Raw genomic sequence first — 12815 nt, forward strand, 5'->3', positions numbered from 1 at the left:
AGAGGAAGAGAAACAGAGAGAGACAGAGAGAGAGAGAGAGAGAGAGAGAGAGAGAGAGAGAGAGAAGAGACTGTAGAGGCAGGTATTTACAAGTATATGGATAGAAGCCAAAGGTTGACGTTAGGTGTCTGATTTGATTGTTCTTCAGCACAGTTTTTGAGACACTAACCCTGGAGCTCGCTGATTCAGCTACCCCGGCTGGCCAACAGGCTTCTTGGATCCTCCAGTCTCTCCCACCCCAGCACTGGGACTATAGGTCCACACTGCCACACCTGGCCTTTTACGTGAGTAATGGAAAGCTGAGCTTGGTCTTCATGCTGTAAGCTTTAACTGACTGAGCTGTCTCCCCAGGCCCAGTCAGGCATATTTCTACATCCTAGCAGTGAACTATGTAAAAAGAAATAGAAAACTCAACAAAAAGAAGAAAGTACTTGGGAGTGATTTACTCAAGACTGTAAAAAGATCTGTACACTAAAAGCTATAAAATGCTCAAGAAACTTAATGTGGACACAAATCAATGGAAAGAGATCTCATGTTCATAGGCTGGGAAAATAGGGCACTCTTCTATCCAAATCAATCTACAGACTGTATATAATCCTTTACAAAAGTGTAATGGCAGTGCCAGAAGGAGAAAAAAGACAATCCTAAAACTCACCTGGGCCTGGACACACACTCCGCCATGCCAAGAATGGAGGCAGTCCAGCCGTCCTCTCCCAGGAAAGGACTTATCAAGCCGACAGCTAAGTCTATGGAGCTCTGGCTTGTCTCACGACTTTCCAAAAGTCCCAATACCGCCACAGCATGATAGACTGAATTAGGAGCCCTCTTTTCTTTCTCTTCTGGCTTTTATTTACTGATATGTGGCCCCCTGCTTTGTTCTCTTAGGATGCTGTAAGCCATGGACCTGAGAGGCTGGCTCTACAGAACACACAGCAGTTACAGGGCCACTTGAAAACTGCTGACAAAGAAGACACAGATACTCTTGCCAAAGACAAGCAGGTAAGATGATGGATGTGTTGCTTTAACGTTTCACAACCTACCGCTGAATCTAAACAGCACATCATACACAATGGTATGAACGCGAGTTTGCAGAAAGTGGCCACACCTATGTGAAAGACTCATGACTGACTGATTTGAACGGTGTGATTGTGGAGTTGGAAGGTTGCATATTCCCAGTCAAATTATGTTTGGTTAATTCTTGTCCTTTAGGCACCATCCACTCTGCCCATCTTGTTTGACCTAACCTTTCCACCACTGGTAAACCTTTGGAATCCATTAACTTGGCAAACCACTAGCATAAAAGCTAAAAATGCTACCAGACATCACCTGAGAGCTGCTAGCTGGCGGTTCCCCCATTTATGTAACCCACCCACCTGATGTTCTCACCAACGTACCTGGAAAATGCCTTACTTCATGCCTTTCATCCTACGACTATGAAAACTTCATGAAGTTACTTCCACACTGGAACATGTCATTTGGAGGAACCCAAATCTGTTTCTGGGCCAAGGCCACTGTATTTGGCTCAAGAATAAACTCACTTTTTCTCCCTATGAGGTGAGAGCTGTATGCACTGACAGACATACGTTTTTGTCCACTAAACCTGGGTAAAGCAGATGGAGCAGAGAACCCCCAATAAGTTGTCCGGCCTATTGCAGACCCTCAGTTCTGTGGAATGGCTGTGATTTCTGAACAGCCAGGGATCACCCTCTGCAATCGGCCTACAGGGAGCTCCAGCTCCCTGACTATTACCTCTCAATGGACTTGTGAATCCGCCTCCACTGGGGATAGTGAGCCTCCTGTTCAAAGCCACCTCCTTTGGCTCTAGCTTGCTGGGCCACATTTAGGGATCTGGTGTCAATAAGGTAGCCACGCTTTCCTGCCCTGAGGGTGGCATTTATCAGCTTCTCATCTTCCTTGCACCTCCGCCCATTTGTGCCGGTCAGGGGCTGACCACTTCGCATAATCACCTGGAAGAACACATGGTAACAATTCAGTAGCAGCCAGTTGAAGTTCCTGAGAAGGAGCTGCATCAGGAGTCTCTCAAAAACAATCTGTGGCACGTTGTCATGGATTCTGATGAGTGTACCATACACAAAACTCTACATGTATTAGCAACAGCTAATACTGTAAAAACAAAGATAAGCCTTGAACTTTTATACAATTATATTCCTGGACCAGGGAGGCTTCATTTGTGTAACAAACCAACCCGGCTGACTGTATATACATTCCTCTCTACCCCAACCAACTAACTGCCCAGTGCCTTCACTGCCCCAGCCCAGAAGTCCACACCCTTCTCTTTGATAATTCCACTTTCTGGATCTTAGTCTCATGCCCAACACTTAAACACAGGATAAAATCCATAAGTTCTGTTCCCTCTTTATATCTTTATCACTTTATCTGAGAGACTAACATAATCTTGGAGGAAAGAACAAACTTCACCTCCATACACATAGGGTTGGAAGGCAAGAATTATGAAGAGAAACACAAAGTGAACAACATGCATCCTTTTCTGGGGAGTCATCGTCAATGTTCTGGGGCTGCCTGTCTATTATTTACCCTCTACTGCCCTCTGCTGTCCTTTTTTCTATTCTGAGACTGCCTGTTTCTAAAGACTACCATCTATGCATTTGAAAGGTTTGCTTTCTAAGCTTTTCTCAAGAATTCATTGCCTGTTAGACCAGTCTCTTCCAGGGAATGGACTGGAGACGTCTCAGGAAAACCTTCATCACATGTTCTCACCACTCGGAAATAGCTCAACCCCGCCTGCGACCAGTTTGTGGTTAAGTTTTGGGGAGGTAGAGGAAATGTTAGGAGGTGGGGCCTGGCTGGAGTAAACAGGTATCTAGGGATGTGATTAGGGGATAGCCCTGCCCCTGGCCTCTTCTTCCTGTCTCTCTGCTGAGGTCAGGAGCCTTTCTCCCCACACTCCCTCCATCATGGTGTTCTACCTCATCAGAAGCCCAAAGGACTAGAGGCAGCAGGACGGGGACTAAAATATCGAATCTGTGAGCCAGTGCACATCCTTCCTCCATTAACTTGTTTCTCCACAGCAGTTGCCCATCTCTGGATCTGTTCCAATAGCCTGGTGACTAAGAGGAAAACCTTGCAGGATACACCATTAGGCTTTGCCAATCTCTGACCTCTGCACGCCCTAAATCTAAAGCAGTGACATTTGAAACCCACACAGCTTTCTAGCTTTGTTGCACCCACCCACCTGAGGTGTTCCCCAATGCAGCCGTTACATGCATTACCTGTGCCTTCCTTTATCTGGGACTTCAGGAGCTGATGAAGCCTGTCACCCAGGGCAGATACTACTGTTTGGCTCAGAATAAACAGCAATGATTTTATATTGATGCCACCAGAGGGCACAAAACTACATTTAGTCTCAGTTGTTAAACACTGTGATTAAAAACTGAGGAGCAACACCACTGCTGGCAGGACAGGTGGCCTGCTGACTAAAGAGCACAATTTTAACTCTGTCACATTGATCCCTCTGTCATATTCCCAGGGGGAAAGACAACGGAAGAAAGTTGTAACTGTCTAATTTAATATGGGCTGCAGAATAAGAAGCAAATCAAGAGAGGAGAAAAGTGTCAGACATGGTGGCACACACCTTTAATTCCTGCACTCCAGAGGCAGAGGCAGGTGGATCTTTATTAGTTTGAGGCCAGCCTGGTCTACAGAGAGTTCCAGGCCTGCCAGGGCTAAACATAGAAACCCTGTCTCAAAACCAAGGGGGGTTGGGGCGCAGGGGGAAGAAGGGAGAAAGAGAGGGAGAGAGGAAGGGGAAGGGAGGAGAAAGAGCAGAAAGTAATTTGGAAAGCTCACATGGGACAAGCTCTAGACTGCTGTATCTCCTGTGAGGAACCTAGGAAGCCCTGAGTGAAGTGTCTTGCTGATATGAGCAGGCCATATGACAAAGACCAATGCCACAGACCCATGGGAAATAGACAAAGCCTTGCCCAAGGTCAGGTCAGAGAAATGGCACAACCTTCCTCTGAGCGTAAATGTTGACAACATATGCAAAACTAACAAGTGCAGAGCCTGCTAGCTTACCTCTCACCTAGCTGGGCCCTCCCCTGTCCTGTCCATAATAAACACGCCGAGGCTCCACACTGGAGCAGTGGTGTCACTCCATCAGACTATGAGCGGCCTACCGGATCCCAGATTTTCTATTGCAGTTTCCTTCACACTATGCTCTGAAGATAAATCCAACCTTTCTAAAGCTGAGCAGTACTGAAAGAATTTAGTGCATCCTCAGGAAAGCTCCCACTCCTGGTGCCCTGCAGTTTACATGAAGGATGCACTAGTAGGAACAATCTGGCCTGACTTCAGCCAAAAGCCACACAGACAAGAGATCATTTTCAAGGATCCAGCCCACCAGAGACCACCCACCAGCAGAGCGGCAGCCCTCATACTCACCATGCCATTCTTTTTATGGTAATAGCTCAGGACTGGGAAGCGCCCCCCATGTCGGAAGGCTGCTACCTTCCGAAGTGCTTCGTCATCGATGGACTTGGGCACAATGACAGTTGGTGGGTAGGAAGGACAGATAGAAAAGTCCTTATTGACATAGCTCAGTCTCCATTCACTGGTCTGAAAAACACACAGCACTTCAAAGCTTAGCAACCATTTCAGTGTCATAGAGCATCTAAGATTTAAAAGCTTTGGAGATGATTTCCAGGGAAGCCATTCAACAGGGAATTTGGACATCTAGCCCACACTCAAGTCCTGTAGAGGAAAAACATTCCACTCTTCACACCAGCTTCAATAGCTCTGGAATGCCTAGTGATCAGTGTCCCTAGAAACTGCTTGCTTGTGCCAAATACACCTATTGTATGTGACGCTTAACCATCATTTGAAGCTTAAACTATCAGTTTAACCATGACACAGACAGCACAGCCTAAGCTCTCCACAAGATAGCCTGGCAAAGGTTTAAGACAGTCCTTGCACCTCTGTTAAATATACCAAGTTATGGGGGCCAACATCAACCCATTCACCTCCTTCTGGGCACTGCTTGGATTATAGTGACCTTCACATAGTACCAACAGACTGTCATTCCAATATGCTCTACTGGTGTAGACATTAGCCAGAGCAAATCCTTTGGTCCTTTTGCTATTTAGAAAAGAATGTAGTCACCTTCCTTCCTTATGACAAGGAGACACTCCTGGAAAGCCCTTATGTGTCATGAGGTCGTTTCTAAGTCAGCTCCTGCATTATGGAAGCACGTGACAGGAAACCATCAAACAGCAGAAATGAAAACTGCATGTAAAATGTAAAACTGCACTTTACAGCTAAAAACCCATATTACATGTGCAAACTTTAATATGTGCCTATAAATCCAAGCTGATCGTATATATATCAACCCTGGCTTACGTTAATAGAAAATTAGGTTAAAATGTGAAACAGAAACTCTTTAATTTACAAGATCAAATTCATACAAGTTTTAATTGCTTTCTTCTATTTTCAAACATTTTGCAAAAGTTCTTACTTACTTTGTTGACTCGGTGTATGTGTGTGCGCATGTGCCGTGGAGGCATGAAGAGGCCATGGGATTCACTAGAGCTGGAGTTACTGGTAGTTGCATGCTGCCCGTGAGGATGCCAGAGCCCAGCTCAGGTCCTCTGGAAAGCAGCAAGCTCTCTTAACCACTGAGCCATGTCTGCAGCCCCACCTGATTTCTGCACTGTTTCCACTTTGTGCTCACTTTCTCATATTTCCTCAGGCAGTTTTCACTACTGCTTTAGAATCCTTCAAACATCTGGGTCATCTTAGGCTGAGTGCCTCTTGGACTCTGTCCTCAGGAGAATGGGTGACATTTCTGACTCTATAGTTTTGGTTGCATCACAGACCCTGTGAAAGCAGACACATTTGGTGCAGAGGTTTTTAGCACACTTTTTTTAGACTTTGGTAGCTTAATGAAGTCCACAGCCTGTGCTGCATGGTGGCTCAGCTCCATGCTCACTCTGTTCCCAGCCAGAGATCTGGGTTGCACACAACGTCAAGGTTCCCTTCTCAGGCCTGCTCCTGCCCAGGGTTCCTCACTGCCCTCCTGCATCACTGATCCCCTCAGGCTCCTTCCTAGCTTTTCCTCCTAGAGGAACACAGGCTCTGTCAGAGTGTGAGCTGCTCTGAACGACCAAGGCCATAGTATGCTGATCTCTAACAAAGCCACTGAATGAGACTGATGAAATCTCTTTATAGCTATTTTAAATATTCTGCTCTTTTAATATCACATTGCATGCAGCGAAGGGACATAACTGATAAGCAGAAGTAGATAATACTATGATTATAGAATTTTGTGGTTGGCAAACAAAAGAAGCTCAAAACAAACAAACAAACAACAAAACAACAAAAATTACCCAGCTTTCCAAAATCTACAGATCAAGACAACCCGTCCTTCTCAAAGGTTTTCTAATGATAGACACAAGATCTTTTGTCCCATTCTATAAATACCATAAATTCTTACATTCTTTTATTCACTTACAATTCTTTACCACTTGCTGGTCATGTGCCAGAAATACCGCATAGGAATAAACTCGCCCCGATACCTGACCCTGTGAAGCGTACACTCTCATGGCTTCCTAGCCCAGGAGGAGCAGTAAGCTATGAGCACAGCCTCCAGACTGCTGCTTCCCCACACTTGAAGGATACTTCTTACAAACTGTTCTTCCCGCTTCCCAGGAAATTCAAACCCTGGCTCCCTTCTAATTTTAGACACATCCTTCAGGAGCCTATGGTTCCCCCTTACCCCATGCTTTTCATAACATGCAGTTTGATTCCTGCCAACTTGTTGTCTTTAATACAGATCTCTCAAACAAGCTCTAGACTAAACTACATTTTCACCATTTCCAATGGTATTTATCATACCATAAAACTTCCTTCTTCCCTCTGCTACCATGGGCATCTTCATTCTTAAAATGCCATGGATCTCTAATCTCTACTTCTTGATTTCCAAGTGACCATTTATGAAAGTAAGAAAAAGAAGCCAAACAGTCAGGCAGGAAAACCTGGTTCCTGCAGGTGGCCTCAGAGACCAGGCCAGGCATTAACTCAGAGCAGTGCACGAGCAAGTGAGGGTTCCCCACACTATCTTAGGCACACAGTGCCCAAATCTATTATTAAGTCGTTACTCAGGAGATACCTATTAATTAATGCACAGTCGCCAAGGCTAGCTTTAAGCAAATCAGGGCTTTATTTTTATTTATTTTTTTAAGATTTATATCCTGTCTCAAAAAACCAAAAAAAAAAAAAAAAAAAAGATTTATTTATTTGCTGGGCAGTGGTGGCACATGCCTTTAATCCTAGCACTTGGGAGGCAGAGGCAGGTGGATTTCTGAGTTCGAGGCCAGCCTTGTCTACAGAGTGAGTTCCAGGACAGCCAGAGCTACACAGAGAAACCCTGTCTCGAAAAAAAAAAAAAAAAAAAAAAGATTTATTTATTTATTTCATGTATGTGAGTGAGTACACTGTCACTCTCTTCAGACACACCAGAAGAGGGCATCAGATCCCATTACAGATGGTTGTGAGCCACCATGTGGTTGCTGGGAATTGCACTCAGACCTCTGGAAGAACAGTCAGTGCTCTTAACCGCTGAGCCATCTCCCAAGACCGTTATTTTTATTTTTTAAAACAATATTTATAAATATAATTTTTTAAAAAAATTAAAGCAACTAGACTATGTTAATCTACTAGAAGGAAAAGCATTGCCAGCTGCAGAGATTCTACACGGACAAAATAACCAGCTCAGAACAAAGGGGCTGAACCAACAGCCAGTGCACACTCCCAACTCCATCTCACTCATCTTCAAAGGGAAGAGAGGATTTTCACAAGTAAAATAAAGGGTTGTGTCAGTTCTTTTCACCCACAATGTCAAATGTTGACTCACAGCAGAGGAGTAGAACTCAAATTCTTGCTCAGGAAGGAAAGAATGCCAGCCATCTTCAATCACTTCAAACATGGGTCGGTAGAAGAAAGGGTACATCAGGGTGACCGAGTCCAGAGTGGACAATGCCTAGAGGACAGAAAGAAAAAGATTCTACAAATCTAACAAAGTAGCAGTCCGCACACAGGGTCTGGTGATGATGGAGCCCAATCTGTGTCTCTCCATGCAGCTGGTCTGACTCCAGCATTCATACTTCATCATCTAACAAGACACTGACACAAACACCTACACTCAACAGGTGCTGCCTGAATGAAACAGGCACCAGGACAGTCTGTGCCTAGTGAAATAATGTTTCCTGGTACAATTTAACAAAGCTCAATAAAATGTCCAAGAATTTCTGGGTGCTGGGGAACAAGGAGGTCTGGATTAGTTAGTAAAGTCTCAGCTAAAAATCTAGTAATTAACTAAACACTGCAAACTATTCAAAAGCTATGTCCCCTTATCAATTATTCCTTTATTATATAAAGGAATGCTCAACTCTGGCCACAAGCCTCAAGCTCCAGATCCCAGCTACATAGTGGTTAAGTCACATAGCTTCCCCTAAGTCTTGTTCAATGGAAGAAACTTTTCAGGCTTATTAGGAGTCTCCATAGAGATAAGGCATCTAATAGGCCAACAACAGTCAATGGCACACAATAAAACCGAGCTCTAACAAGATACACACATGTGAAAGCTTCATCCACACTCACTCCCTCCTTCCTAAAGGGATTTGTCGAGGCGTCCTACCATCTCTATGCTACACTAGTTATGCCCAACCAAAGTGAGCCCTAGACATCCCTATGTCCAAAGAGTGGAACATGATCTGAGTTTGCTTTCTCATTCATGTTGGGGAGTACAGCCAAGTCAAGAGCATACTTCCAAGTGACAACTACATATGGCAGACTATTCAACTTACATGCTCATTTCTTCCCGTAGAACTTGGCAAAAGCAGAAAGGTTTGTGTGTCATTTCCTCGACAACATATTACTTGATCCTCTACTTCTTGTTGAAAGCCAAACAAAATTCTAATTATAGATTTAAGGCTTTCTCTCTCCTTTTAAGAGCTAAACCCACTATTTTTTTTTTTAACATATAGCCCAGTAAGTCAGTTACACAGAAAGAAAATAAAATCAGCTTGACTCTATAATTACCTAGAAATTACTTTAAACAGTCAGTTGATATAATTGATATAATTTAGTGGCAGCAATTTAAAAGTTGGAGTGACCAAAATAGTTAGAAGAAGGAAAAGGAATGAGAGACCTTCATCAGAGACGTTAAACTATCCAAGCAAAGTTTCTATGTGTGGCCAGAACCAGTGCTCAACGCTTTTATACATGCATAAACAGACACGCCTTAGGTGAACTGGCAAAAACAAATACATACGTGCGGACATGCCAAAGTCACAAATGGCAGCTGTTGGCGGCAATCACTTGCTTTGTCTGTATACACAACACTGTGAGTATACATCTGACACACAGTGCAATGGTAAGCTAAGAAATGATACAACAGTGAACTTTATGTGATATGGCTAATTTCTACCACAAAGTCTCAAAATAAAGCTGTTGCCATAGAAAGGTCCTCGAATGACAGCAACCATTTGCCAATGATTATACTGAGCATTCTACATAAACCCACGAATGTAACCGTAAAACACCTGTAAAAGGCAGGTAATGTCATCTTCCTTGTATAAGACACTACAGGCTAACTGTGAGAGGTGAGGTGCTCCACCCATAGGCCCCGTGTTAACAGGACCTCACTACTGCAACAATCACAGTATAAGAGCACTGCTCAGAGTTGAAGGGTTTCAGAGCTGCTCCACTCAGGATGACCACACTTGCTCACTGTGATGCCCAAGGACTGTAACGTGGCCACGATCAGCTACACTGCATTTGTTTTATTGGCTTAAAATTTCACATAGGATGTTCTTTCAGGAAATCCACGGAAACAGAAAAACAGTTCACAAACTGTCTTCAGAACGAAAGTAGCAAGATTTACACAGTAAACATGATTCTTCTTATGCGTCAAGGGCTGTACAAAATCAAAATATCGCCATTTTCCTATCAGAATTATGCCTGCAGCATACTTACCTCAATGGAACTGGCTATATTTAAACACTCCTCCATTCCAGGAATATCCAACTGAATGATTCGGAAATCTTTACATTTTATGATGATGGTACCCAGAGAGCCCACAAATCTGTAAGAAATGACATGAAATCATGAAAATGGTAAGGAAACTAGTGAGGACAGTAGGTGAAAACCAGAACACAGAGAACCCGGGATTCAGCCTTTGTCATGCAGGCATGAGAGACCATTGAATACATTTATGCAATAAAGATGAACTGAGGAGTCTAGTAGTCTGCTGCTGGTATCTTGTACACAGATACACACATACACACATAAGTAAAAATAAAAAATTTAAAGTGATGGAGTAGGGAAATAAAGATGAATTAGTTCCTATTTTCCTTTAGAGCCAGCCCCTTTCTTCTCACAAGAAAAACTGAATGTTAAGGGCTAATGATTACCCTCAGTGGGAAGTGATCATTCCAGAGAATAAGTAAGATAAATGCAATATGATAAACTCAGTCTTCCCTAAAAGAGCAGGGGTGTAAAATTTGTCATCAACCTGCATCGGCACTCCCCATCGGCTATTACAGGGGTGCACCTTACCGATTTTAAAACTTTTTAAGGAGAGACTAAAATGCATATGCATATATATATGGAAAAAATGACAGTGTACTCAGTTAAATACTATGGCCAGGCATAGCGGCCCATTCACACACAACTGTTAATTCCAGCACTTACTTGGGAGGCTGGGGCTGGAGGGTTGGGAGTTCAAGACCTGCCTATGCTGCAAAGGGCTGAGCATGCCTATTTAAAAACAAGGGCGTGGGGGAGGGGTCGCTTTAAATTGTATTGAATCACAACTTCGTGAAGTCAGATTAACAACAACCAATAATTCAAGAAATGTGGTGGAAGAAAAAAAATTTTTCCACAAAGAACATTAAAAAATACGCCCAAATGCTGTTCAAAATGACCACTACGACTCTGAGACCTTAGCCTGGGGATGCCAGGTGGCCAGTGCGGATGACTTTCAGATCTAGGCCCCAGAAGGCTCATTTGGCTGGCTGAGCGAGGATACCAATAAAAAACCACCTGAAAGCGTCTGTTCCGTTCCAGGCTCCTCCCGGACCTGGGTGTGGCGGGCGCTCACCGTTTGTCGATGGCGTCGATATTTGAATGGAGGAGCCAGAGCTCCTCCGTGTTGTCCTGCCGGGAAGACAGGATCAGGTGGTGACCTGTCAGACACAGGGTCCCTTCCACAGCGGTGTAGAAAGGCCGGTGCAGCACCACATTGTCCACCCGTGGGGTTTTAATCAGCTCCGCAAACTCCATATTGGGCGCAGCCTAGGGGCGGGAGGCCCAGTCCCGCAGGTGCTCGGCGGTTAATCCGCAGACCGGGCGCCCCGGCTGGGCGGGCTCGGTAGGTCGAGCCCCGCCCCGGCTGGGCGGGTGCGTCAGGGCCTGCGGGCACCGCCCTGGCCGCTTCTCGGAGTCTCTTCCGCACCACTGGCCGAGACTCGGTCGCAGAGAAGGCTTCCGGTCAGGCCCTGCACTCCCCGCTGCCACCGGCGTCTGACGGGCGGGCTGCGGAGGAATCGGACCCGGCGTCGGGGCAGCAGCATCCGAGCCCGAGCAGTCAGGGACTTCTGGCGGAAGTAACTGCTGAGCGCTGCACCCGGCAGGAACTCTTACACAATTAGAGGGACTCGAGACTCGGAAGACATAGGAACCGGACCGGAAGTTGGTACTTTGCTAGATCCGGTGGAACACAGCCAGAAACAATGACTTTATGGTCCTACAACGGAAAAACAAAACAAAACAAAACAAAAACAACCAAAACCTCTTTCACCTTCTACCGCCGCAATCCTTGCCCTTCAAATATTCCTTATCGGAAAAGGCGAGACGAGAAGACGTCGCTGACCTGCCAACCTCCACATGAGTGGTGTCCCTCAAGGGCTCTTCTGGGCGTTTGCTCTAACTGGTAGTCGTCACGAAGAGATGTCAAATGTAGGATGGAAGCGGTGGTTGTGATCGAAAAGTAGCATCTTGGTGTCTGGAAGAGACACGGAACAATCTATGCTTTAGACTCTTTGAGAGCGCCATGACTTTAACCAAGAACAGCTTATTCTAAAAGGATGGAAAGAGAAACTGACTAATCCTCGCCCTGTGAAAGGACTCTAGTGTCTTCAGAGATAGTTCAGTTAATCTGTAGAAAAGCCTGAAATCAAGACCTTGGTATATTGGTCTCGACTTCATAGCATCCCCGCTAAGTACAGTCTAGCTGAACTGCTCACGGACACTGCAATGACAGAGTTTTGCTGTTGTAATTTCCCTCTTCTTGCTTTCTATCCCTCTACTTTATCCCAGAATAAGAATTACGTTTGAGTCCTGGCCTGCTTTTACTTTGTTAGCAGTGAAAATTCTCACCACTCAGTCAGTGCCTAAGAACAGCGAGGTAGTTGACTTCAGAGTGTGCAAAGTGAAGCTGACCAGATTGCACTGTGTTTGTCCTTGATTTTGTTCTTGTCTTTTCTAAAAACCTTCCCTTCCTAAATCACTCCTGCGATCCAGTTTATCTGCAAAAGAAAAACAACCAGCAATGGATGCTGATGGACTGAGGTGAAGTAGTGTGGAGGTGTTTTCCGCACTGGATTTGTTCACTTTCCTTCCTCACGTGACTCATTGTATTAACTACAAACTGTGGAATGGAAAACTTTTAATCTGAAAAATAATGAGAGAAAACATGAAAGTAAAGCCTTGAAGGGTAAGGCTCCCCGAATGGAAGATGTCCAAAGAAGAACTTAGTGTCCAATTTAGTATATGCTAAA

General features: G+C 44.7%; 1 protein-coding gene across 1 annotated transcript in view; it reads right to left on the reverse strand.

The window, feature by feature from the left end:
* The window catches only part of Mtmr9 (myotubularin related protein 9), a 24207-nt gene extending 12418 nt beyond the window's left edge, over positions 1-11789 (reverse strand). Inside the window, exons 1-5 of the mRNA XM_021181913.2 lie at positions 11138-11789; positions 10012-10120; positions 7889-8014; positions 4423-4596; positions 1750-1967 (exon numbers count right to left, since the gene is read on the reverse strand). Coding sequence (XP_021037572.1) covers positions 1750-1967; positions 4423-4596; positions 7889-8014; positions 10012-10120; positions 11138-11319 — 809 coding nt within the window. The 5' untranslated portion in view covers positions 11320-11789. The remainder of the gene's footprint in view (positions 1-1749; positions 1968-4422; positions 4597-7888; positions 8015-10011; positions 10121-11137) is intronic.
* Between the last annotated feature and the right edge of the window lie 1026 nt (positions 11790-12815).

Source organism: Mus caroli, chromosome 14 (assembly GCF_900094665.2).
Source record: "Mus caroli chromosome 14, CAROLI_EIJ_v1.1, whole genome shotgun sequence".
NCBI lineage: Eukaryota > Metazoa > Chordata > Mammalia > Rodentia > Muridae > Mus > Mus caroli.